Raw genomic sequence first — 24,776 nt, 5'->3', positions numbered from 1 at the left:
AAAAACAAAATTTGAATGAATTTTTTTAAAAAAAAATCGAAATTCAAAATTTGAAAACAAAATTAAAATAATTCAAAACACGCGTGTAAGCAAATCAGCGACGGTTTGTTCAAAATCGTCGCTAATTATCCAATTTTTTTTTAAAAAAAAAACTGACACAGGGACGTTCATATGCGTTCATACATATGAACGCCTCACCTCCTCTCTCATGTGAGTGGACATTATAACGTCACTCACATTGAAGAGTGGGTACACCCAATGTGGGTGCCCTAAAAATGACAAAAGTTAATATGATTTGTTAGCGCGTGATTGGGTGCAAGTACGTGTGTAAGGAAGTCTCTAGGTTTTGACTTTCAACTTCGACTTGGCCTATTAGTTAAGCGTTACACGTGAATTTTTTATTATTTTTTAATTGGCAATAATTTAATTTTTTGTATTTTTATGGAATATCATCTTTTTTTTAACCATAATGGATATTCTCGAAGACTTTTCTCACATTTCTTTTATTGTTTTTTATTATATTTTACTTATTACGTCACGAAGCAGGAATAAAAATCAATCTATTATCCCGTTCGTACGGAGTGGAAGAAGAAGAAGGGGTTACCCATTTCTTCTCTTGATCCAATCGCCCCTCTCTCTCTCTCTGTAGAGAGAGAATATCCTACGCTCCAGGGGCAGGGGTCTCCGCACATGCATCAATAGATATACAAGAGGGCGTTGGGAGTATGGATTTGGGTTTGACTTCTGGAGCCAGTGCTGAAGCTGGTGAGAATGGTGGTATTTTGGAGCAAAAGGTGGAAGAGAACGAACCACCTGCATACGCTTCTATGGTGGATTCATTTCTCATAGAAGCTCTTCGGAACCCACGTCATCGTTTAACTGGTTTGTTTTTCTTTTTCCTTTTTTTTTCTGGTCGCGTTGTTTTTATATCTTAAGTTGAATTTATTGCCAGTTTTTTTATGTGTAATTGAGAACTGTTCTTTCCGGGGCTGGAGTAGCTTTGGAAGATTTGGAAGTTTGCTTTAGCTGTATCAGGTGTAATTGGGGTTTGGCTGTGAGGGCAATGGTTCGGTTTTATCTTGATTCATCGGCTGTGTAATTCAAGAAGCTACGGAACTTGCTGATGCGGATCGATTTAAATAAACATCTGAATTGCACGTCATGTTGTTAGACCTTAGATATAGATTTTCAAATTTGTGAAATTTATAGAAGCCATAGAATGATAACATGGTCTGCAAGCGAAGAGGCTGCTGTTCTTGTTCTATTGATATTTCACGAAGCGGTCGTGGTTATCATTGCTGAGTATTTTATAATAAAAATAAAAATAATTATATAATTTGGAAAAATTTTAATAAAAAAATTAGGAAAGATTTGAAAAAAATTACAAAAATCGTTCTGTAACGGCACGACAGCTGCGAAATCGCCGCCACTATCGTTTTTTGCAAACCATGTCTCCAATGATTCTCCATTTATCTCCGAAATGGAGAACCAAAAGTGCTTCAAATGACTTCTCTAATTGCCTTATTTACGATAATGACATTCTCCAAAATTGCAAAATGAACCTTTTGTGTAATTTTTTTTTTTTGGTTCATTTCCTGCCTTTTATTTAATATTAGTGGTTTTTTGGTCCTTTTTTAAATTTATTTCAAGTTTTCTCTCTTTTTCATTTATTTATTGTAATCGAACTATTTGGAAGGAAATAATGAACAAGGTCGTGACAAAAAAATACGTTACATGTTTTATTATGGACATAAATCGAATTAAAGTAACTTGAGATGAATTAAACACGCGATCACTTTGAAATATAGAAAAATAGACAATTATTAAATATTTACGCATGTATCTTTAATATTGTGTGCGGCTTGCAATTTGATGACAAAGTATATGCATTACTTTTAAAAAATTGAGTCACGTTTAATTGAGTTCAGTTTAATAATACATTACGTAATTACTTAATAATTTTTATATATTTAATGGTTGGGAATGGGATTCATAGGAATGAAAAAATAGAAAAATAAAGAATTTTGCAACGTAGAGAATATGGGTTGGAGAAAATTTTTGAAATAGAGAATACAATCTCTAATGGAGGATGGAAAAATGGAGAATGTGGTTGGAGATGTCCTTAGGTTGAGAAAAGTCTTCTTTGCTAATACTAATGGTACGTCTATAGTTTGCTAAATATCCTGTGTGGATGTAGTGTTGAGAAGCATTTTTATGTGAGTTTCTTTTAGGTTGATCATTTAGATGCTTTAGAACAACAAACATCCTTTTAATAATGTTTATCTTTTTTTTTTTTTTTGTAATCAAGTTATTCTGTCCAGTTCAATTTTTATAATCATGTGATGTTGAAAATTGTTAAAAACCAAAATCGCAAGCATTATGTTGGTGTTGATCTTTCCTTGATACCTTTAAAACAGAAAGTTGTGTGTGATCATGTGAGGCACAATGTTAAAAAATGCTCATCTTCTGGCTTTTCCGTTTTTTATGTCGTTGAAAGCGAACCTTTATGTATGACATGTCAGTTCTAAGCCTGGTACGATTTAAGATTTTTATGTTTATTTAGTTTGTTGATAATATTTGTTGGTATTTCTTGTGATTTATCAGTTTTGCGAATGGAAATCGATATTCAGAAGTTCATACAGAATTCCGATCTGCATAAGTTTGAGTTTCAACACTTTCCTACTTCATACCTGCGGCTTGCTGCTCACCGTGTTGCTCAACATTATGGTTTGCATACCATGGTTCAAGACAATGTTGTAGATGGTCGAGGAATGAGAATTTTGGTTCTGAAGAAGCCAGAGAGCAAGTTCCCTGCTTTTTGCTTATCAGATGTACCAGCAAAAGATTCAGAAACTGACTATCTTGATCAAATCAAGATTGTCATTAGACCGAGATCTTCTAAGCTTAACTCAAATGATGCCAAGGAATCAGAGCATAAACGCAATCCAGTAAGAACTGTAGAAGAGAGGAAGGAGGAGTATGACAGAGCAAGAGCTCGTATCTTTAGTAGTCAAGCTAATCCTGAGTCAAAGGATGCTTTGTTTCAAGCTGCTGATGTTGAGAGTAACTTAAATGTTGATGACAATGAAGTCTTAAGGAACTTGTGTGTGCAGGGGGACAATAGGGTTTGTAGCAGGGAATTCAGTACTTCTACGGTAGCTACTTTTAGGGACAGGGAGAAGGATCGGATTGACCCTGATTATGATCGCAGTTATGAAAGGTATTTAATGACTAACTTGGTTTTGAGTTAGTAGCTATGAATTGTGAAATCGTTGATAATATCTTGTTACTGTTCTAATTTTTGCCTTTTCCGTACCTTGTTGAGCCTGTTAGTGGTTTTAGTTTGATTGCTTGTATTCAAGCTACAGTAGTCCTTAACCTGCATGCTCAAGAACAGGATTGAACTTGAAGTTTTTCTTTGTGATGCATTATTCATTGACAAATTTCCCTGGTTTTGAATTTTGATGCCAATGCTTGAGGAAATTTGCATGGACAACATGCTTTTGAGTAAATAATTGTATCAGAAGTCTGTTTTCAAAGATATACACGTGTCTGTACTAGCTTAGGAAATTAATGTAACCGTGCTTATGATGTGGTTCGTAATGCTTTCTCAGATGCTGCCAATTTCATTTTGATTAGTCTTTTGCCATTATCTGTTGGGATTTGCATGCATATAGTATAATTAGTTTCAGTTTCTTCTTCTTTTATGTTTTGGTGCAGATATGTTAGGAACACCCCAAGCACTCAAAATTTTATCCAGGCCCAATTTAATGTACAGAAAATTCAGCCTCCATTTGTCCAATACGAGTCTTTGCACCCTCGGCTAGCTCATATGCGAGTACCTCTAGCTGCTCTCAATTACGAGAACCCAGTGATGAATCATTATTGTGCAGCAGGATTGAGTCAAAAGTATGGGGATGCTCTGTACATGCAATGGCCCATGCAGACCATGATGTATACACATTCGTATGATCAACTGAGGCATAACTTTTTCCAGGTATGCATCTCAAGTCCTTGTTATTTTGCTTCATCTTACAGTCTGCATTATAGACGGCGATTTCAGTCGTGTTTTGCTTCTTCTTTTTTTGTATTAATAGTTTTAACATGTGCAACTATTTTACTTTAAATTGCATGGAACACCAATTTCCAGATTTTGACATGGCCAAGAAGGTTAGATGATACAGCTGATACATTTCTTTGATTTGTCACAGGAACCCTTCAGTCAGCAGCCTCTTAGTTTTGATTACTCCCAGAATAGATAATGGTTGGTGTATGATGTCGGTGTTACTCCTGGTACATTGATTTAGAGCAAGGGATCAAGACAGTTGAACTTCTGGTTTTGTAATTTATTTTTTGTGGCTTTATTTGAAGTTTGTTTTAAGTTCTTTGAAACCTTTCGCTTGTAGCAGAAGAGACTGCATCTTTATGTTTCATGTCATCGGTGAAATGGCAGGAAAATTCTCAAAGCTTTTCTCTTTTTTTATATTTAAGAAGTTTACAAAAACAAGCAATCTCTCTGGCATTTGCTAGCCAGGTGGTTGAAGAAGTATCCCTTTAGAGATTGAATGTCACTTTCCATAACCTTTTCTTTTCTTTTTCCATATGATGTGGGCTAATTCAAACCATAACCTTCTATTAATTTAAGTTAAATGACGATGATGAATGATAATAATGATGCTTGAAATCCAAATTACGCAACCTCCGATAAATAATAAAGTAAATCACAACCACGACCGGACCGGAATCAACACTTAAAATTAGGGAAGGTTATCTTTCAAATCACATGTTAGTGCACTCATAAACAAATCAATTATTTCTCTGTCCCTCTCTATATATAATAAACAAATTACAAAATTTAATGCATTGTATTATTGTTGAAAATCATTATTAAATACTGCATCAAACAAAAAAAAATCAATTGTTAATACCATTATGAAAGATATTTAAAACTAATAACTGATTAAATTTAATTATTTAAGTAATTCAAGAAAGCACCCCATAATTCGAATTTTGTTCGAAATTTTAAATTAAAACTTTCTGATTTAATTTTGAGAGATAATTATAACTTTGACCCACTGTTATAATTAATTAATTTCAAGCAATTATGGGTTGTTTTTTGAAGGAAAAATATTTTGTATACAACAACTAATAGTAATAAATATAATTTATTTATTCTGGGCGGACACAGCACATGCCGACAGTTGTCGATCATATCATGTGACCTCGCTACTCCGCCCGCGACTATAGTTGTCCGCTTCTCGCCAACAGTACTAGCCTGATTCACTCGCCTAAATCATGCTTCTGATTCACGCGCACTCCATAAACAAATCAAATTATCCCACGTTGATATTACTTCAAGTAAAATCATAGCGTGTATTTCAACCACAAGCTAGTAAATATTTTGTTCATCTCACTTTTTCAAAAAAATCACATTCACTTTTCTCAAGCCCCGATTTCATCTCGTCCGTCGATTGATACAATCGTACGGCGTCCAATTATCAATAGTGTTGGGAGGGAAACAACTGTACCGTTGATGACCCTCTGCCACAAAGATAAAAGCCGATGGGGTAGCCATTTTCCTCACACGCTCTCTCACCTACTCGATCGCCTCTACAGTTTCCGAGTTTATCTTCTCGAATTCGAAGGTATTTTCTGTAAGATCTAGACCAGATCTGCTCGCGATTGTTGTGTTTTCCGAAAGAAGTTCTCGTCATTTTGTGTTTATTAATTGATTTCCGTGATTCTAGGCTTAGATATCTTTGTTAAGTCGATTTTGAAACTTTGTATGTTCGGACGTCGAAATTCGGGTAGATCGAGACGGTTGTCAGCATTCCGTAGTCTCCAGTTGTTTTTAATCGATTCTGATGACTTTGACATCGCACTGTCTGAAGTCCGACGTGTATCTGAGAATTTTATGGTACAATGGCATCAATTGTTTTGCTGTATGGTTAGATCTGTGAAGTATCACATTGTTTATTTTTTTCACTTCCGGTAGGATGGATATGAGTGCCTATATATGTGACGAGCCCTTTTATTTTGCGAATTAAGGTTTGTATTTGGTTTCTCCACGTTAGATCTCGGATCTGTAAGATGGATTGCGCGTTGAAAATATTGTTACGTGCAGTGGGGAAATTATATCATTTATCGGGATTGTAGATGCTCCTTCCTTTATCATTCAATTATTGAAGTTTTATCTTGACAAACAACTTAATAAGTTGATACATCCATTAAAACTTTGTGATGCGATAGATGATCATGTGTTTGTGTCTGACAATTTTTATGAATTATAGGAACAATGAGAGAAATCCTGCACGTCCAAGGAGGCCAATGTGGCAACCAGATTGGCTCAAAATTCTGGGAAGTTGTCTGTGATGAGCATGGCATAGATCCAACTGGAAGATATGTTGGGACATCTGATTTGCAATTGGAGCGTGTCAATGTTTACTACAATGAGGCGTCTTGTGGGAGGTTTGTGCCTCGTGCTGTGCTCATGGATCTCGAACCTGGAACCATGGACAGTGTCCGCACTGGTCCATACGGCCAGATCTTCCGTCCTGATAATTTTGTTTTCGGCCAATCCGGTGCTGGGAACAACTGGGCCAAAGGCCATTACACTGAGGGTGCCGAGCTGATTGACTCGGTTCTTGATGTTGTGAGGAAGGAAGCTGAAAATTGTGACTGCCTTCAAGGTAAATTATTAAGTTTGTCTGGATTTGTTTGTTTGTTTGTCTGTCAGTTACGACTGGGACTGATAAATTGTGGAGCTTTCTAGTTTTGGAACAACTTGCTGACGTTTTATGGGCCATTGCCTGAAAGTTTACCTTGCTGATCTCAAAGATCAGAGAAGAATACCCTGATAGGATGATGTTGACATTCTCCGTGTTCCCTTCACCAAAGGTGTCAGATACGGTGGTCGAGCCATATAACGCCACTCTTTCGGTGCATCAACTTGTTGAAAATGCAGATGAATGCATGGTGCTTGACAATGAAGCTTTATATGATATTTGTTTCAGGACACTCAAACTTACCACTCCTAGCTGTGAGTATATTTTACCGAAACTGCATTCCATGACGCATTTCTACCCCTTTAACTGTTTTTATTTGGAAAAAGAATACCTGATCTGCTATTAATTCATTCTTAAGGGGGCATTCCTTGGCGATTTTCAATGTTTCTGGTTTTTTCAGCGCATGTCTTTGTCCCTTGCTTCTATAGTTCGTTGTCTTCACATTCAAAACTAGTAATATGAGCGAACCATTTATCCGGAGGATTGGAATAGTTTTATGCTGTTGGGAAGTGTAGGGATATTCTTCATATTTCCGCAACATTGTCATGCTACAATTAATGTTCTGACAACACTACCACTAGCGATTGACCATGTCGATCGTTATGAGATTTATTACATTTTCTCTGGAATGAGTCCCACCATTGGTGGTAGATGCATTCTTGACATTGTTTCAGTGCTTGTTCTATTTTCATGCAACCAAAGCATCATTTTGGCATTATTCCGTTTGTGTGTTTACCTACATACTTCCTTTTGGCTGGGGTTATCACATGGAATTCTATTTGGAAAATTATGTGTTGTTGAATGTTAATGGCCTGTTAATTAGCTACGACATCTTGTGTCGTTTGAAAAGCATGAATTCTGCTGACAGCTTCTCCTCCGTATTCTTGAGCTTATATCCTAATTTCTTTCCTTTTGTTAATCCAGTCGGTGATCTTAACCACTTAATATCTGCAACTATGAGCGGAGTTACCTGCTGCCTGCGTTTCCCTGGTCAACTTAACTCTGATCTAAGAAAACTAGCTGTCAACCTGATTCCGTTTCCCCGTCTGCACTTCTTTATGGTGGGCTTTGCTCCTCTTACCTCTCGTGGTTCCCAGCAATACCGTGCACTTACTGTTCCAGAGCTCACTCAACAAATGTGGGATTCCAAGAACATGATGTGTGCTGCTGACCCTCGCCATGGACGTTACCTTACTGCCTCAGCCATGTTCCGGGGAAAAATGAGCACCAAGGAAGTAGATGAACAAATGATCAACGTGCAAAACAAGAACTCTTCCTACTTTGTGGAGTGGATTCCAAACAACGTGAAATCAAGTGTTTGTGACATCCCACCGAAAGGACTTTCGATGGCATCCACCTTCATTGGCAACTCAACCTCAATTCAGGAGATGTTCAGACGAGTGAGTGAGCAGTTCACAGCTATGTTCAGGAGGAAAGCTTTCTTGCACTGGTATACAGGTGAAGGAATGGACGAGATGGAGTTCACTGAGGCTGAGAGCAACATGAACGACCTTGTTTCTGAGTACCAGCAGTACCAGGATGCTACGGCTGATGATGAAGAGGATTATGTGGATGAGGAAGAAGGGGGGGAAGAGACGCACATGTGAGAGATGAAAACTAAACTGTCTTCCGCAAACTTTCTATGTTATCTCTGTTTGGAAAATATAATATCTTGTTCTTCTGTTTCGTAAACCTTCCATATCCGTTGTTAGTAGCTACAAGAAAATGGGAGGAATCACTATTGGGACTTGAAGTTTCTATTTAATGTTTGGTTTGGAGTGATGTTGCTTTGGATCTTTAATTATATGCTGTAGACCATACTACTACTGGTTATGATGCTATTTATCTTGGTCAGACGGACAAAAATACCCCTGATTACGTTCAGTAAAATTTGTTTCAAGACTCTGCTTTAGTATATTCTTAAAATAATTAAATAATTTGTTAATCATAATTAATGATTTAAAGATTCTAAAAATAATTAATTAGGCCAAAAATCTAGGCACTGGAATTATTGCGTGAACAGGTTACCACTTATTATTAAAATTGTGATATCAGTAATAACTACTTTATGTCATGACAATTTTTTTCCAAAATACCCTACCTCATAACTAACATTGTTTTTTAAAAAAAAAAATTAAACGAAGCATAAAAATAGTGATTAAAAAAAAAACATAATGTTAAATAAAAATACTTCAGTCTCATTATATATAAAAAAAATTATTTATTAAACAAATTTAATTTACATATACACGTCATATGCAAATATTTAATTAGTACAAAAACTCTTATTAGATCATCTGCTAGATTAATTTTGTGAGACGGATATCCGATCCGATCTATGAAAAAATATTATTTATTATATACAAATGGTATATTTCACTGTAAATGTTGACTATCGACGATAAAATCGTATTACATTTCATAATATAATATTTCATAATGTTTGGTATAATTTATATTTCACTATGCAATATTATCTCATTGTTAACGATATTATTCCTTTAATAAATAATTGAATTCAAATTGTTTCTTATTATTTTTATATTAAATATTATTATTATTATTATTATTATTATTATTATTTAAATCTTGTTATTTATTATTATTCTTATATTTTAATACAAATATTATTATTTCTCTTGTATTTATCATTTCTTATTATTTTAATTAATTATAATTTGTTTCTTCTTATTTGATATTATTCATATCATTAATATTATTAACCAATTACTATCGACGGTAAAACCGTATCGCATCACTATAGCAAATTAATGAGTAGGTTCTCTATGACAGTCTCTCTCAAAAACCTTCGACTCGATTTATAATTAGAATGAAAAATATTAATATTAACATAAAAATTAATAATTATATATAACAAATCATATACGAGATCTGTTTCACAAAAGTCTCATAAAATCATACCTAGTTTTGTATTAATTATATCTATATAAAAATAAACAAAAGAACATTTAAAAAGCATGTCATTTATTGTGTGTGCACTAGGTAGCCAGTCAACTTCGTTTCAACTTGTTTGTCACCAACAAATTTCCTCGCATGCATCTCATTTATTTAATTTTTTTTAGGCATCATCTCAATCACTCGTTTCAAACTTTTGACATTTTTCAAAGATCGTTAACTTAAATTTACGGTCTATGATTTTATTTACTTTGGAAATAGAAAAATAAAAAGATATGGTGCATATTCGATTGTGATAACTGGTAAACCGACGGAGACAAGAGTTAGGCCCACACCGAATGCATCAAAGTCAACTGTTAGGTACTTTGAAGTTAAACCACTAGTACTCATGTTCCTCCAACGAATAGGTATCTTGTGAGACGGTCTCACAAATCTTTATGTGTGATATGAGTCAATCATACCGATATTCACAATAAAAAGTAATACTTTTAGACAAAAAAGTAATATTTTTTCATGGATGTCTCAAATAAGATATTCGTCTCATAAAATACGAAGTCAAACAGAGCTGAACTGATATAATTTTTTATGAAAACAAATTACGAAGAAGTCAAACAGAGCTGAACTAATATAATTATATTTTATTTATTATTATGATTCTTTTAATCAACGTTACATATACATAATTCATTTTTTAGAAATTAAGAAGGAAAGGGAATTTGTGGGATCAATTGGTTGGATCCAAAAATTGCGCAGTCTAATTTGTCAAGTACCCTAATAACGACGGATATAAACTCTGATGTTTTATATGTAATTTAAATATACATTATTTATTTTTTATTTATTGGTTATGGAGCAAAAATTAATCAAAGTCATACGGGGTATTAATTCCGGATGGGAGAGGATAAAAAATCGTTGAATAATTAATATGTTCACACTATTTTTAATTGAATTTTCTGGGACGGAAAATTCAAAATTGGGTCCATTTAATTGAAAAGACATGTTTAAAAAAAAAAAGAATCACTTGATATTGCCGACTTCACGAATTTTTATTTATTGTTTTCTCAAATTTTGTATCATTGATTGATAAACAAATGTTGAATATTTTAATTTTATCCTTACATGAAATTAGTGACATGGGATTCGATTTTTCAATTAACATGAAATTATTTTTATTTTTTCAAAAAATAAAAAACACAAAGAATATGGAATCACTATTCATAGATAGGGGCAACTAGTTGATTGGGGACAGGAGCATAGGAATACAATCTTATCACTTGGGAGGAATCAAATAATTCCATGCCAATTGCCGCACACTTTGCACATCGTTTTGCTATAAAAAAAAAAGACTAATTCTGTTTTATTTCAATTTTTTTGAAATAAATGATACAAATGCTGAAATGAACATAGATCTAAGTTTAAAAGAATGGTCATGACATGAAAAAACTTAGTTGGATTCATGGGATAAGGTTATAAATTATACATAAGTTTAAAAATGTGGATAACTGAAGAATATATAACTCCAATTATCATAAAAATCAAATCGAAAATTAAATAAAAAACAAATATATATATATATATATATAATCAATATTTATCATTCGCATCAAACAATGTCTCGTTTTATTTATCTATGTCGTGGAGTTGGACTCGTGAAATCCATATATGTAGCGGGTCCGATGAATTGATTCAAAATGGGTGCGGAACTGGTCAATCTGATACGCATAGAATTGGAAAAGTAGGGGACCTCATATATATATATATACATAAAACCATGTATATTTAATTGTATTTTATTTCACCATTATTAGTTATCAAAATTGACCAAATTAGATATTGAATTTTAAGCTAAAAATTTACATATACGACAAAAAAATAATGGAGCAGCTCTTTTGGAAGGTAATAAGAGTTATATCCATTTGAACGTTTACCTCAAAAAAAAAATTTATATATTTATTAAGTCACCTTGGTATTGTCATTGCCTTGACACAAAGTTTTATTTTAGTTTATTTATTGGAATATAAAATTCCAAGAGTTTAATTAATTGATTGATTGTTTATTCATTTATTTAATTTATTTAAAGTATTAAAGAGAGGAGGGATTGGTCAATTGTCAAAACCATACTTTTCTCCCTCTGGTGAAGTTGACCTAACCACAACTTCCACCTATATCACCAAAGTTATGTTTATATGTTTCAAGAAAAATAATTATTATATTATATAATATTCATATGCATCATTGAATGGAAAATTTGACCTATGAAAAATTATTTTCTTGAAAGCGAGACAAAATTAATAACAAGTCTGCTTCATCTCAACAACTAAAATAAGTATTAAATAATTTTTTTCCATTATTTTTGAAATTTCAGATGTAACATTAGCATTGTAACCAGATGAAGTGTACTTTGACTACGTGCAAATAAAGTTAGGGGAGAAAAATGGCCGAGACTCGAAAACTAACTCCGACTCGTCGTTATACTCTTTACTAGTCCGACCATATAAATAAGGTTTCTGCGGTGTTGGCTAGTTTTACCAGCACAGCAAAAGCCTGCATGCTCTTCCGAACGACCACTCAAAATATACAGTTCTAAAGCAACTCGAAACAATATGAATCCGAGAGTTAGCCATACCCTTTAGCGTGTTATGGGTGAGGGTTTAAGAAGGTTGATGAAATTTGGATTAGATTCAGGAATTCAACGCCGCCCGTTTGCCCAATGCTGCCTGTTGTGGTTACCGGGCCTGATGTTCTGACTCCTCTGTGCAAGATTCTGCTTTGGGAGTTCGTGTATCTCCATGACTTGTATCGTTCTCTGTTTCTTGGCTGTTGACAAGTACAACATGATTGAATCAGTGATGAAAATGATTAATCATATGGCTCGGAGTAGGCGAACTAACCATTTTCTGCCTCTTGATAACGCTCATGAAGTTTACGCTTTGCGGCTTCCAGTTTCATCTGAACTGAATCCTCATTGTTACTCGACTTCTGGCGAATAACAAAACGATTAATGCAGTAGGATGAAGATCAGAACTGCTAGGACACAATTATAATATGATTGATAATCACGACTCTATCTGAAATACCATCTCTTGTTGAGGCTCCATTGGTTTCTTTCGAATTGCGCCTTTGTCTGGTTTTGTTCTGCCCAGTCCCGATTCAGTACTGTGAAGCCTGTTTGGTTGTTTAATCAACCTAGGTTCTTGATTTCTCGTCTTTTCATCTTTCCTGTCTTTTGCAGGAGCCCCCGAATCATCAAGATTCGGAGGCTTGAACTTGGGAATTTCGCGCTTCTCAAGTCTCGACCTTCTGCCATTCTCTCGGTTTTCCTTGAAAGCCCCACCGTTTCTTGGATCTGAAATAACATTATTCCCATTAAAAATCATGAACCTCTTTAGTTCACTTCGTTGCGGGGAATAAAAATAAAGAACTGAATATAGCAAAATCAAACAAAGAAACTCACTTCCATCATCATCCATGCCATCAAAGAACTGCACCAGTCGCAACCGAGGAACAATGCAACATAAACAAAGATTTGTTAGTCCACAACGAAAAAGTCCATACTTTGGAACATTTCTAATTATAAAAGAGAAGACACGACACCTGTGAAAGCTCCATTGAAGGAGGAGTAGCAAAGAAAGCTCCCACATCTAGTGGAGGAGATGGAAGCCCTTCCTCCTCTTCTTCAACGACAGAAGTTTTCACAGACTCAGTCACTACTTCTGCACCTTCGAGACATAAATAATTTACTAATCCAAAACAAGACGTAGAAAGAAAATTATAGATGCAATGTACAGTAGAAATATCTTCAAGTCGCTACCTGCAATGGCTTCTGTCGAACTAACAACCCAGGCATCGACCATGACCGTCCAATCCCTGAATTTCAGAACAATGCGAATAGGCAGTAAGCAAAAGAGATTTTATAAGATATAAGATACAAGATGAAATTTCAAATTATTATCAATGGTCAAAAGGGGACAAAAGGAACCACTCAAACTTTTCCATATACCCAAATCGCAGCTCCAAGTTAAAATTTTGAAAAAGATGCAATCTGAACGTTTGGGACTAACCAGCACAGTCCACAAGCATGTAACACGAATGAATTAAATAAATACATGTATGTCAAAGCAATCTGGTATTAGATCAATCTAACCAAGTTAAGCATCAAACATCAATAACAATAGAGCAAAGAGCACCTACCCAACTAAAGTCCTAACAAGATTCCGAATTTCCTTTGATTTATGCTTCCGTAGAGCATTAACAGACTTTCCAACCTCGGTAGCCTGAAGTTGAAACAAGAAAGTTAAAATAACACTCGTAAAATGTGAAACAGTAATAGAGAAGCATTTACGCCTCTGAAACAACTCGAAACGCAATCTATATCCGACAATAGTTCCAGTCAAACCTTGAGAATTTCCACAGACAAAGGTAGAAGCTGAAGCCTCCTCAGGTAATCAAACAATAACAAATCAGACTGTCAAGAAACAAAAAAGCCAAGGATCAAAATAGTTAACCAAACCAAGCAATCAATATAGAAGCAAACACGCTTCAAAATTCTACCATAACAAAGGTATTAACATATCGATTCACTTGGTTACAAAATTTAGCATAAATCTCATAAACCAGAAATCTCAACCAATCCAAGAACCAGCAAAAGATTACGGGTAAAATTAAATGAATCGTCAACAAAAAAGCATCTTGATGAAAAACAATAATTTGGAAACAAAATCAAACCTCTTCTTCACTATTATCAAGAATTTCCTTGATCCTCATGACCTCATCATACAAGTGAGACTCCTCCTCAATCTCATCAGTCAAAGCTTCAGCTTCCCCATAGCTGTAATTACTGACTTGATTCGCATTCATCTCCATTATCTCCCTCTGATCATCATTTACACAGCTATTTACCTTGCTTTCTTTTGAATCTTTACTCCCTCCGGCCTCAATCCCACTTTTACGCTTCTCCCCACTGTTTTCAGCACCATTTACATTTGGCACAGCCAATTCAATTTTATCGCAGCCAAAACATTTAGTAACTTTACATGTGAATAGCATCTCAGCAATTCGATCCCTTTTTAATTTGAAGTTGTAAGGGCAATCAGAGGCCGCAACCATGATTGCTTGCTCGATTATACTGAAGATATCACAATTAGCAGTCCTGAAATACTCCCTCCACTTATCAAGAATCACCGAACTGTTGGCCATGATAAATATTCAATTCTCAAGGCCTTGTTAAATGGGAACTTCAATCAGTGCCCAGATAAATTAAAAAAAAAAAACTAGTTTTTATCACAGATAATGGATGAAAATTTAATCTTGATGACACCCAGATATCAAAAGTTCCGGATTTTTTAACGCAACATCTGAAAAGTTGTGTTCCTTTTTCATCGGCTCTGGCCCAAGAATTTTGATGGGCATCTCTTATATCCGATTGAGAAAAAGGAAAAAGAAAATCCGACCCTAAGCCGATGATCGGATTTATAAACAGGAATTGAGTACAACGAGAAAAAATCGAAAAACAAGTGGAAAAAAATGATATATAAATCTGTAAGCTATCCAGGGAGATTCTCTAAACAGACGAAGAAAAAAAGTAAATAATCCAGAAACGTTATTGCGAAGTGTGATGGTGAAAGAATTAGATGCATTCCATTGAAAAACAATGGAGAAATTCGGATGAAAGTTATGTGAGGATTAAGGAAATTAAAATTGTCAAAAAAGTAATGTGAGATATTCTCTCCGTCTCGGTCTCTCTCTAGAGAGAGAGAGGAGAAGAGAATAACATTATTATTAAAACATATTTTATTTGTTTATCCGATTTTGGGTGGGTTAAACGGATTAGGACACATTTTATTTTATTACTAAAAAAATAGGTTAATAAATGCAACTGTTACGTCGTCGAAAAACAAGTAACTATTTTTTGAACGAGGAGAAATCCATAATAATGAGTATAATAAAAATTTTATATAATAATAGGTAAAAAAAAATTATATTGAATATAATACATTGAAGTTATTTTTTACTTCTATAAATTTTTATTTTATTATATTTATCATATGGGTGTCTCATTCAATAATATATTATTCAATAAATAACATTAAAACGTTACATAAGATATACTCTTTTTTTTTTTTTACTTTAAATTCAACTGTTTTGAAAGTTCTAAAATCCATAATGAGTTCTTAACATTTACTTAGAGAGCAGAGAGCCATTTTTAGAGTTTTTTCCCATTGGCTTATCTATATTATCCGTTAATAGATTTTAAAGATATAATTTTCCAAAACATATAATTTTGGCAACCTGCGAATACAATTTTCTCCAATGAATCTGGCCATAAATTTGCAGTCGATTATAATATTAAAGCGAAAAATAACGAGATAATTTATAAATAAATTTTATTATATAAATAAAAATCCTCATTAAAGAGTTATCAATCTATTATAGAAATTTAACATCCTACCTTTCGTTGTGCAAAGATAAACTAAATTAATACAATAACATACAAACCACGGTAACATAAGAGGAGTAGGTTTCTTGTGAGATGGTCTCACGAATTTTTATCTGTGAGACGGGTCAACCTTACCAATATTCACAATAAAAAATAATATTCTTAGCATAAAAAATAATAATTTTTCATGGATAACCCAAATAAGAGATATGTCTCACAAAATACGACCCTTGAGACCGTCTCACACAAGTCTTTATCATGTACGAGACAAGTTCACGTAAAAATACTATGCTAAGAAGAAATGAACTCACGTCAATTGATCAAATGTTCTCAAACACTTCTTATGGGCACTCTAATGAGTTTTTCTTTAATAATAGCTATATAATACATATTGTCACACCGTTGTGTATACATAGTTAGTTATAGCCTATATAATACATTTGTAAGAATGATTAGTAAAATAATTAGCTTATAAAACACAAAAACACATGTAAGACGGTCTTACGAGTCAATTTTTTGATACGTATATTCTACTCGGTTCACCCATAAAAATTTATTATTTTTTGTACTAAAGTATTACTTTTTATTGTAAACATGTGCATGGTTGACTCGTTTCACGAATAAATATCAGTCAGACGATCTTACAAAGCAAACATTAAAGTGAGAGAGAGTTTTAATTTAAAAATCAATTTTGTGAGACGAGCAAAATTTGTCATTATTGTATGCAAGAGAAACAAAGGATATTGTTATCTGCATTCTTTAAAAGTGTCAAAATTGATTATTAAGGGATCATTCTTCAATAATATTGAGCGGATATGTGGCATAGATTGGGAAGATCGAATGTATACATTATTTGGAACTTCTTAGAGCGCACTGACTCATAATAACCTACCAAATGGATAATTTTTGGGTAATAGTTCATTCATTTGAACATGCTCATTTGTTTAGCATGTTCCATTTTTTAGAAAAAAAATATATTTTGCATATATTTTCGCCATACATATTTAATAATTTTTCTTATATTTTTTCTCATCATCTCATTCTCATTATTCTATTTTGGCTCGCCATTGAGTCCGAATAAGGGTGTCGATTCAGGTGCGTCGGGAGCGTTGGGTTGGATTGAGCAATAGTACTATTCAAAAATTGATCAACTCGAACCCAACCCGAACCCGAACCAACCCGAAAACTCTCAACTCGAAACTGAACCCGAATCAACCCGATTTTGATTTTTTTAAAAATAAATTAAATAAAATTCGAAAAAAATAAAATTTTAATTTAAACACATAATAACAAAATCTCCCTCATATATATGATTTAAATTTGAAAGTCTAATTCTAGAAAAATAAAATAAATTTACTGAATCAAATAAACAATTGTTTTAAAATAAAAAAATTCAAAATAAATATTAAATTATATAAACTTATGATATAAATATATAATAATTATTTTTTCAGACGTACAATATATAAAAATGTAGGCAATATTTATTAATTATATATTTTTTTTAAAAAATAAAATTTTCGGTCAACGCAGGTCGGGTTGACCCGAACCCAACCCAACCCAACCCGATCATTTTTTTCGGGTAAGCTATCGGATCCAAACCGATCTGACCCGAACCAAAAAACCCAAATCCAAACCTGATTTTTTTCAGGTTGAACCGTGTCGAGTTGATGGGTCATGTTTGATTTTGACATCCTTAAGTCCGAACAGTTATAACACCTTAAAAAAAATTATGGTCTTAAATTAATATGGGGTACTAAATCTTGAAATGTCATTTCATATATATCATATCTCCGAAGTTTGAAGTTCAATACCTATAGTTGTGCAATTTTAAATTTTTTAATTCATACAACAGTCTAAATATAACGTGTTTCGATAATTTTTTAGTTGAAATAATTATTATATCCCAACATATCTTCAATTTCTAAACAATTGTACTCGAAAATTATATTGAATACATTTTGAAATCGTCAAGTAACGAAATTAATCTCGGCAAAAACTCGTGTGAGACGGTCTCACGGATCATATTTTGTGAGACAGATATCTTATTTGGGTCATCCATAAAAAAATATTAATTTTTATGTTAAGAATATTACTTTTTAATTATGAATATCGGTAGGGTTGACCCGTCTCACTGATAAATATTCGTGAGACCGTCTTATAAAAGATATACTCATTAGTCTCTATGGAAATAATCAGTTCGTTTTCTGATTTATGTATATGTGTGTGTGAGTGTGTGTATATACTTACTATATTATAAAATGTAAACATCTTATACAAATTTATACTTATCATTCTTCCAAAATATTTAATAATTAAAATGCAAAAAATAAGCAGTTCACTAAAAAACTTTCCACATTCTCTTTTGCTTTTCCATTATCTCACTATTGACCAAACATGAAATAAAATATTTTAATTAAATTCAAATTTACAAAAATACAATTTTATTTTAAATAATATTTATATTCTATACTTATGCAATACATGTGCTTTGTACACTAGCTGCTACATGAATGTTTTTGAAGAGGACGCGCTGTCACCAGTTTACCGATAAATTTAGATTATAATTTATATGGGACTATAAATCGACACCTATGTGAAATTTATATTTTATAGAAGATAAAGAGTTCAATAAATAAATATATAAAAGTTCGATATATAGGTAAACCTTTATTCTTGTAAAAAATATATTTTAGATCCGGGGTTTTGACCTAGAGGAAGAGCTTTATTTCCTTTTTAAAAAATATTTCGTAGCCGTTAAAGCAACACTAGGTTCCTATGGATATATTTGTTAAAATTGTTGCAATAATCAGTAGTGAAAACCCTAATTTTGAGATGTAAAATGGTATCTAATAAAATTGATTGTGTCGTTTGTAAATTTTATCTCTCTTTTCGTCTCAGGTTTCGATTTCACTAATTTTCCCGCTACAAGCCCGCCCCCACATCCACGTGCCAAGTTGAACTTATTTAATTTTTTGGCGTGAAAATATAAAGAGTTTGACGATAGAAAACTTATTTTTTTATGTAATAATATGAAATACTCATTTGTCGATTGTATTTTCATTGTTTCAGTGTTAGAATGACTCGCATTTCACATGTAAAAATGGCGAGTAAGTCGTGTTTCTAGCAGCACGCTATTGATTCGTTGGAAATTATAATAACTCGGCGACCTGAATTTCCGGAGGTGAAGCAATCTCCACTGTATCATGGGACCCACCGTTCGATTATACAATCTTTATCCGTTCATTTTTTTCCCTTCCCAAAATTAGAAAAAAATGGTTCTAATCTTGATTTTTAAGACGGTTATATTTGAAACTACGACTAGGACAAAATAACGATTTAATTTATTATTTCACTTTTAATTAATTTCTTAGTAGATAGTATGTTTCTACTAGAGGTAGGGTAACTCATTTTAATATTTTCTATGTAAAATTTCGAGTTTGAGTTCGATTCAAATATAACTAAATGATTGGAAATTTTTAGAAAAAAACGAAAGAGAGACGAAAATCTTTATATTTGGCCCATTTTGTAAGTTTTCTTTCTTAAAATTTTTTTGGGTGAATTAAAATCTTATTTGCTCGTCTATAAAAATAGCAGATTTTTTTTTTTTTAAAAAAAAACAATGAATGGTTGGTGATGATTACGACATAAAAGCAACAAAACTGAAATTATTATCGCGAAAGCATCCGAAAGGCGGTATTGGCCACAAAACTAAGGGACACGTTTTTTAACATAGAAATCTAACACAAAACGTTACTTTCTATGTTGGGAGGATGATTTTTATACAAAATATTTATTTAGTAGAGTCTTGTTAGATCATCTTATATATTTTTTTTTTATGTGATATTGATCAATGATGTTTATATTAATAATAAAAAGTAATATTTTTTCATTGATTAATCAAATAAAAAATCTGTCACATAAAATTGATTCGTAAAACCGTCTCACAAAATTTTTTGTAATATTTATAATAATTTAGGACTTATTTTTTAAAAAAAATTTTGAATTAAGATGTTCATATATAGATCTCTTGTATCGAAACTAACACTTTTAATATAAAATAAACCAAACTGCACAAAACACACAAGCAATGAGTGACTCAGTCTCATCCTAACCTCATCATTATTTCTTCTCTTTTTTCAACTGTATGGAAACACATGTATTCCAATATCCCAATTCAATTCCAGCTAATATTTAATCATTGTATTTAATGAATTTCGTGACGCAATGATATTAAAAAAAACGACCGCGTGACGGTAATATCAATTTATATTTACAGTAAGAAATAATGTTTTTCACGTAGATCAAATCATGTCGGAGATTTGTCCTGACACAATTCACACATGAAAAATTTGACTTTTTAGGTAATAATAATAAAGAATTTGACTCTTCACTTCTTTACAATCTAGGACACGATAAACATGTAAATGGTAGTTAACGTTTAACTTCTGAATCAAACTTGACAATTTGCTAGTTCAAGTTACCACAACTTATGTATCTTCATTATGTCACGTTTAATCTTTAAACAGTGTTTAATTTTTAATTAACGACCTGTTCTAATCCAATTTCAGGTTCGAGAATGTTTCGAGACGTATACGTTTTTTTAGAAATTTGGTCAGCTGTCTTGGTGAAGCGAAGCTGCACATTTGCATTTTTAACGAATTATTATTATAATATACAGCAATATAGTTTCTATTTATTATTATTTTAAAACAAAAAACAAAGGAGAAACAAATTCATTGAATTGGATAGAGTTGATCAAAGTAGAGTCAAAGGCAAATATATATCATTAGAAAGCGCGTTATCAAATAGAGGATTAGTTACCACTGCCGCGGTTTTGTTGAAGGCTCGCTGTTTCAGATGGGATTCAAAGTCAAACTTGGTCCATTCTCAAAAGTTTGATCCTTTTTCCCTTACAAAGGAAACAAAACAAGCAGAGGAGGAATGCTACCAAACTCAATACGATTAAAGGGCCCAATCAAATCAAACGTGTAGAAGTCATTATTGTGAACACAACAACTGTAAATGACTTCCGATACAGAACCCATATCTGCGTGGCTACTGGTTATTTGAAAAAATATTGATCTGGATAGGGATTTATCTGATTATATTTTTAAAAAATAACAATGTATTGAATGTAGAGGAAGAGGAAGCTTGGGATTCTTTGTGAAGCCCCTTGAGCACGGCAGCGAGTGACTCTGGGTTGAGACCCATCTCACAAAGAGCTATCAAAATAGATCATGTGTGGCGATCGAGCCCAGTTTCAAGAATGTTCGACATGTGGAACACTAAGTCCAGCGACTCTCGTGCAGTTCGTGCAGCTTCTGGATCCATTTTCTGCATAAAAATGTGTTAGTCAACAGAGTTAAAAAAAAAACCTAGAAGGATGATTTATTTGGGTACCGGATTGTACTATATCTCATGTTATCATCTCCAAGAAAAGATGGGAAAAAATAGAGCAACAGCAGTTCGGCCAAGAATGCATTGCAATAAATGCAAAAGAAGAACAAGGTGAAAATTCAATTGCCTCGCAACTTGGCACATGAAACAAATTATCACTGAGAGAAATGTGGCTATAATTAATCGACTAAAGGTGGTGCAGCTTTAGTTTGAATACTCTCATCCAAAAAATCTCCCCTTTTCAACCCCAGTATAACTTCATGGCGATTGCACATGGACAAGGACAACATACAAATCGAAATCCCTAAATTTTGAGACATTATTTACAGGTAAATCAGGATTTAGAAACCGAATTTCCTACAGATGTTAAACAATTTCAGTAAGGTAAAATCGATTTGACTCACCAGTGGATAGAAGATAAGTCTAACCTATGAGTTTTCTTGGCAACAGTTAAGACTGAATTTCTTGCTGTCATTTCTTAATAACAGCTTATATAGCTCACTGAGTTGGTGAATAGAAATTGACGAACCCTAATCCCCAAATGAGCCAGCCAATCCATATGTTTGTTTGGCTAAATGTGAATATCGTATTAAATAAAACTAACAAAAAAATAAAAAAAAATTGATATCCTCACACAACCGTTCTATGAATCACAGTGGAAAATCAAACACAAATTATCCAGACTTCGTATAATCATCACATCAAGCAAATTGTAAACGACTTTAAGCTCAAGAATACAGACCCTCAGCATATAAAATCGTCATTTCAAGACTCAATTTATGTCGCCTTAATGTGATGCATTGACATAAACATCTCTTTTTATTTTTCGATGATAACGAAAAAATCCTCACCGCTTGATAATATTTTTTTTAAAACAAAACCCTTTTGTTTCTCATTCACATGCAATTAACCCCAATAAATTCATTTTTTAATAGTCAAACAAGCAACAGTAGCCTCTATGCTATTTTCTTCCCGTCTCCTTCCTTGTCTTACCATTTTCCCAATACATTTTGCTCTGATTTTACAAACAACTATAACCGAATTTCTCTAATTCAGATAAAACCAAAAAGAGTTAATTGATTTTAATACAAATTCTAAAGTAACATAAAAACACTGTAAAAGAAGGGGATGGCCATTACCTTAGCTGTCTTCTCAGGAATAAGAATACCCGCATTGGTTTTTGCAGGTGGAGTAATTTTTTCAACTAGAACACGGTTGGTTCAGGAGTGGTAACAGGCGCTTCGCCGTTGTTTTTCCTCGAGGAACAAGAAGAAATAACAGCACTAGGGTTCTGGAGAAATTTCTGGAACTATTTCGCCAAATGAGAGAGATAATTAAAAAATTCAAAGAAATATATATATATATATATATATATATATTTAAAAAAAACCCATTTTTAGGGGACCGAGAACTCCAAACCCGATCAAAATAAATTATAATTACTCTACAAAAATTATTAGATCTATGTTTCCCTCTCAATTAATTTTCTAACATAAATTGAATCCAACAAGGTTTGATTTTATTTTTTAAATAGACAAAAACTTGTGTGAGACGGTCTCACGAGTCCTATTTTGTGAGACGGATATCTTATTTTGGTCATCCATGAAAAAATATTATTTTTATGCAAAGAATATTATCTTTTATTGTGAATATCGGTAGGGTTGACCCGTCTCACACATACAGATTCGTGAGACCGTCTTACCAGAGAGCTACTCTTTTAAATATATATTGATTATTTTACTCAATTTAATTTCGAAAATTTTTCTAATGAAATCAGCCAAACTAAATAAATTGTTTTTAAATACGTTTTACTTTTTTTATTAAATTCAATTTTATATTAGATTTTAAAATAAAACTTCGAAATTTTAATCTTTTTGACAATACGGTTATTTCGAATACTAGCTGAAACAATCGATTTCAATTCGTCGGTTGATTTTGTTTTTTTATTTTAAAAAAGATTGCCAGGTTCATAAGTTATTTGCTTATTATTATGGTTTTTCTTGTTTTTATTAATTTATTAGTATTATTTGAGACATTAAAATTTGAAAAAACGTTCTAAAAACCGATATTGCAGTATAGGTTGCATGAAACTTATAAATATTGAAAAGAAATTGATGAAAATCGTATATTTTAAGTATTAATCAGATATTTTTTATTTTATAGAAAGTTGTGGAAATTCGATGGCATGCTTCAAGCTATATTCAAATATGGTGGATAGAATTAAATTTTTTTATGATTGAATTAAATAAATTATGTATTGGACACATGGAAAATCCCTTTAAACGACATACCCGGAGAGGATGGCCGACAGATGATTTTTCTATCCCAAATATTGCAATATTTTGCTTAAAATTTCCACTGGTTCAGACAAATACAAAATTCTAAAATTAATTATGAGTCACTTCAAGATGAAAAAAGAAGTAAAGACAACATCATTAATCTGTACCAATTAAAATAATTGCTTTAATATTTCTAATATTAATGTTCCATTCTTTGCCCTAGTCTTTTGTCAAATGATGAATACGACCATTAAGATTATTTTGCCACCACAAAATTCAAAAGTAAATTATACTAATGTATTTCATCAAAAAGTTACAACGTGTTGTGATGATATAACTCAAATTTTATTTAAATTATACACCAGCTCGAATTTTATGTTTCGATGAGATAATTATTCCATTCGACGAAATGTACGTGTGCATGTTCGAGCAGCAAATTGGCTCATAAATTTGTAGGGAAATTATTCACTAATTAGGACCCGAGATTTGGTGACGTATATGATGAAATAATTTTTATATTTTTTTAACCATATAAAAATATGGGATTTTTTTTTTAAAAAAAAGTAAAGAAATGGTATGATCAAGTTGAAATATTAAAAATAGAAGGAAAAAAATGCAACAAAATCCATGCAATATATGTAGTCCCTCGAAAGTATCAAACAAAAAGCTCTACCACTGTATATATTAAAATCCCTGTAAAACTCCCACTTCAAATCTATACATATAAACCTTAAAGCATTAATCTTATCATACCTTCAGCCTTCAACATAGAGTACTGCAAGGTGAGAAAGAAGCTGTTGTTTGTGCTATTGGATCCGATTCCATATCTTATCGAGCTTCTCGCGAGAGAAAAATTCATAGGTTTAATGGGGAAAGAAGTGGCCGGCTTGTGCACAATCCTTCTTCTGCTGACGTTGAAGAACCCTTGTTTTGGAGATGGAAATAGCAAATTATCCAGAG

General features: G+C 32.7%; 3 protein-coding genes and 1 pseudogene across 5 annotated transcripts; 2 read left to right on the top strand and 2 right to left on the bottom strand.

Annotated features, from left to right (window-relative positions):
• The first annotated feature begins 573 nt into the window (after positions 1-573).
• On the top strand, positions 574-4,466 carry LOC142552050 (uncharacterized). Its single transcript, XM_075661650.1, has 4 exons — positions 574-882; positions 2,605-3,220; positions 3,721-3,997; positions 4,212-4,466. The coding sequence occupies exons 1-4, from the start codon at positions 726-728 to the stop codon at positions 4,260-4,262; spliced, it is 1,101 nt and encodes a 366-aa protein (XP_075517765.1). The 5' UTR covers positions 574-725; the 3' UTR covers positions 4,263-4,466.
• A 1,031-nt stretch (positions 4,467-5,497) lies between these two features.
• Positions 5,498-8,565, top strand: LOC142552049 (tubulin beta-5 chain-like). The gene is made up of 4 exons (XM_075661649.1): positions 5,498-5,645; positions 6,291-6,715; positions 6,817-7,039; positions 7,710-8,565. The coding sequence occupies exons 1-4, from the start codon at positions 5,534-5,536 to the stop codon at positions 8,390-8,392; spliced, it is 1,443 nt and encodes a 480-aa protein (XP_075517764.1). The 5' UTR covers positions 5,498-5,533; the 3' UTR covers positions 8,393-8,565.
• Positions 8,566-12,005: 3,440 nt separating this feature from the next.
• LOC142552048 (putative mediator of RNA polymerase II transcription subunit 26b) lies at positions 12,006-15,443 on the bottom strand. Of its 3 annotated transcripts, none has more exons than XM_075661645.1 (9): positions 14,427-15,443; positions 14,098-14,166; positions 13,893-13,975; positions 13,513-13,568; positions 13,296-13,420; positions 13,156-13,183; positions 12,779-13,047; positions 12,593-12,680; positions 12,006-12,518 (listed from the first exon to the last, which is right to left on the bottom strand). In XM_075661645.1, exons 1-9 carry the CDS (start codon positions 14,895-14,897, stop codon positions 12,391-12,393), a joined length of 1,317 nt encoding a protein of 438 aa, XP_075517760.1. In that variant the 5' UTR covers positions 14,898-15,443; the 3' UTR covers positions 12,006-12,390. The 3 variants fall into 3 exon arrangements, with proteins under 3 accessions (XP_075517760.1, XP_075517761.1, XP_075517762.1); XM_075661646.1 differs by having other exon boundaries at positions 12,593-12,677; XM_075661647.1 differs by having other exon boundaries at positions 13,296-13,414.
• Positions 15,444-20,887: 5,444 nt separating this feature from the next.
• Positions 20,888-22,872, bottom strand: LOC142551014 (mitotic-spindle organizing protein 1A-like; annotated as a pseudogene).
• Between the last annotated feature and the right edge of the window lie 1,904 nt (positions 22,873-24,776).

This window comes from Primulina tabacum, chromosome 7, assembly GCF_025594145.1.
Source record: "Primulina tabacum isolate GXHZ01 chromosome 7, ASM2559414v2, whole genome shotgun sequence".
In the NCBI taxonomy this organism is placed as follows: domain Eukaryota; kingdom Viridiplantae; phylum Streptophyta; class Magnoliopsida; order Lamiales; family Gesneriaceae; genus Primulina; species Primulina tabacum.
This window is presented reverse-complemented; position numbering and strand designations above follow the sequence as displayed.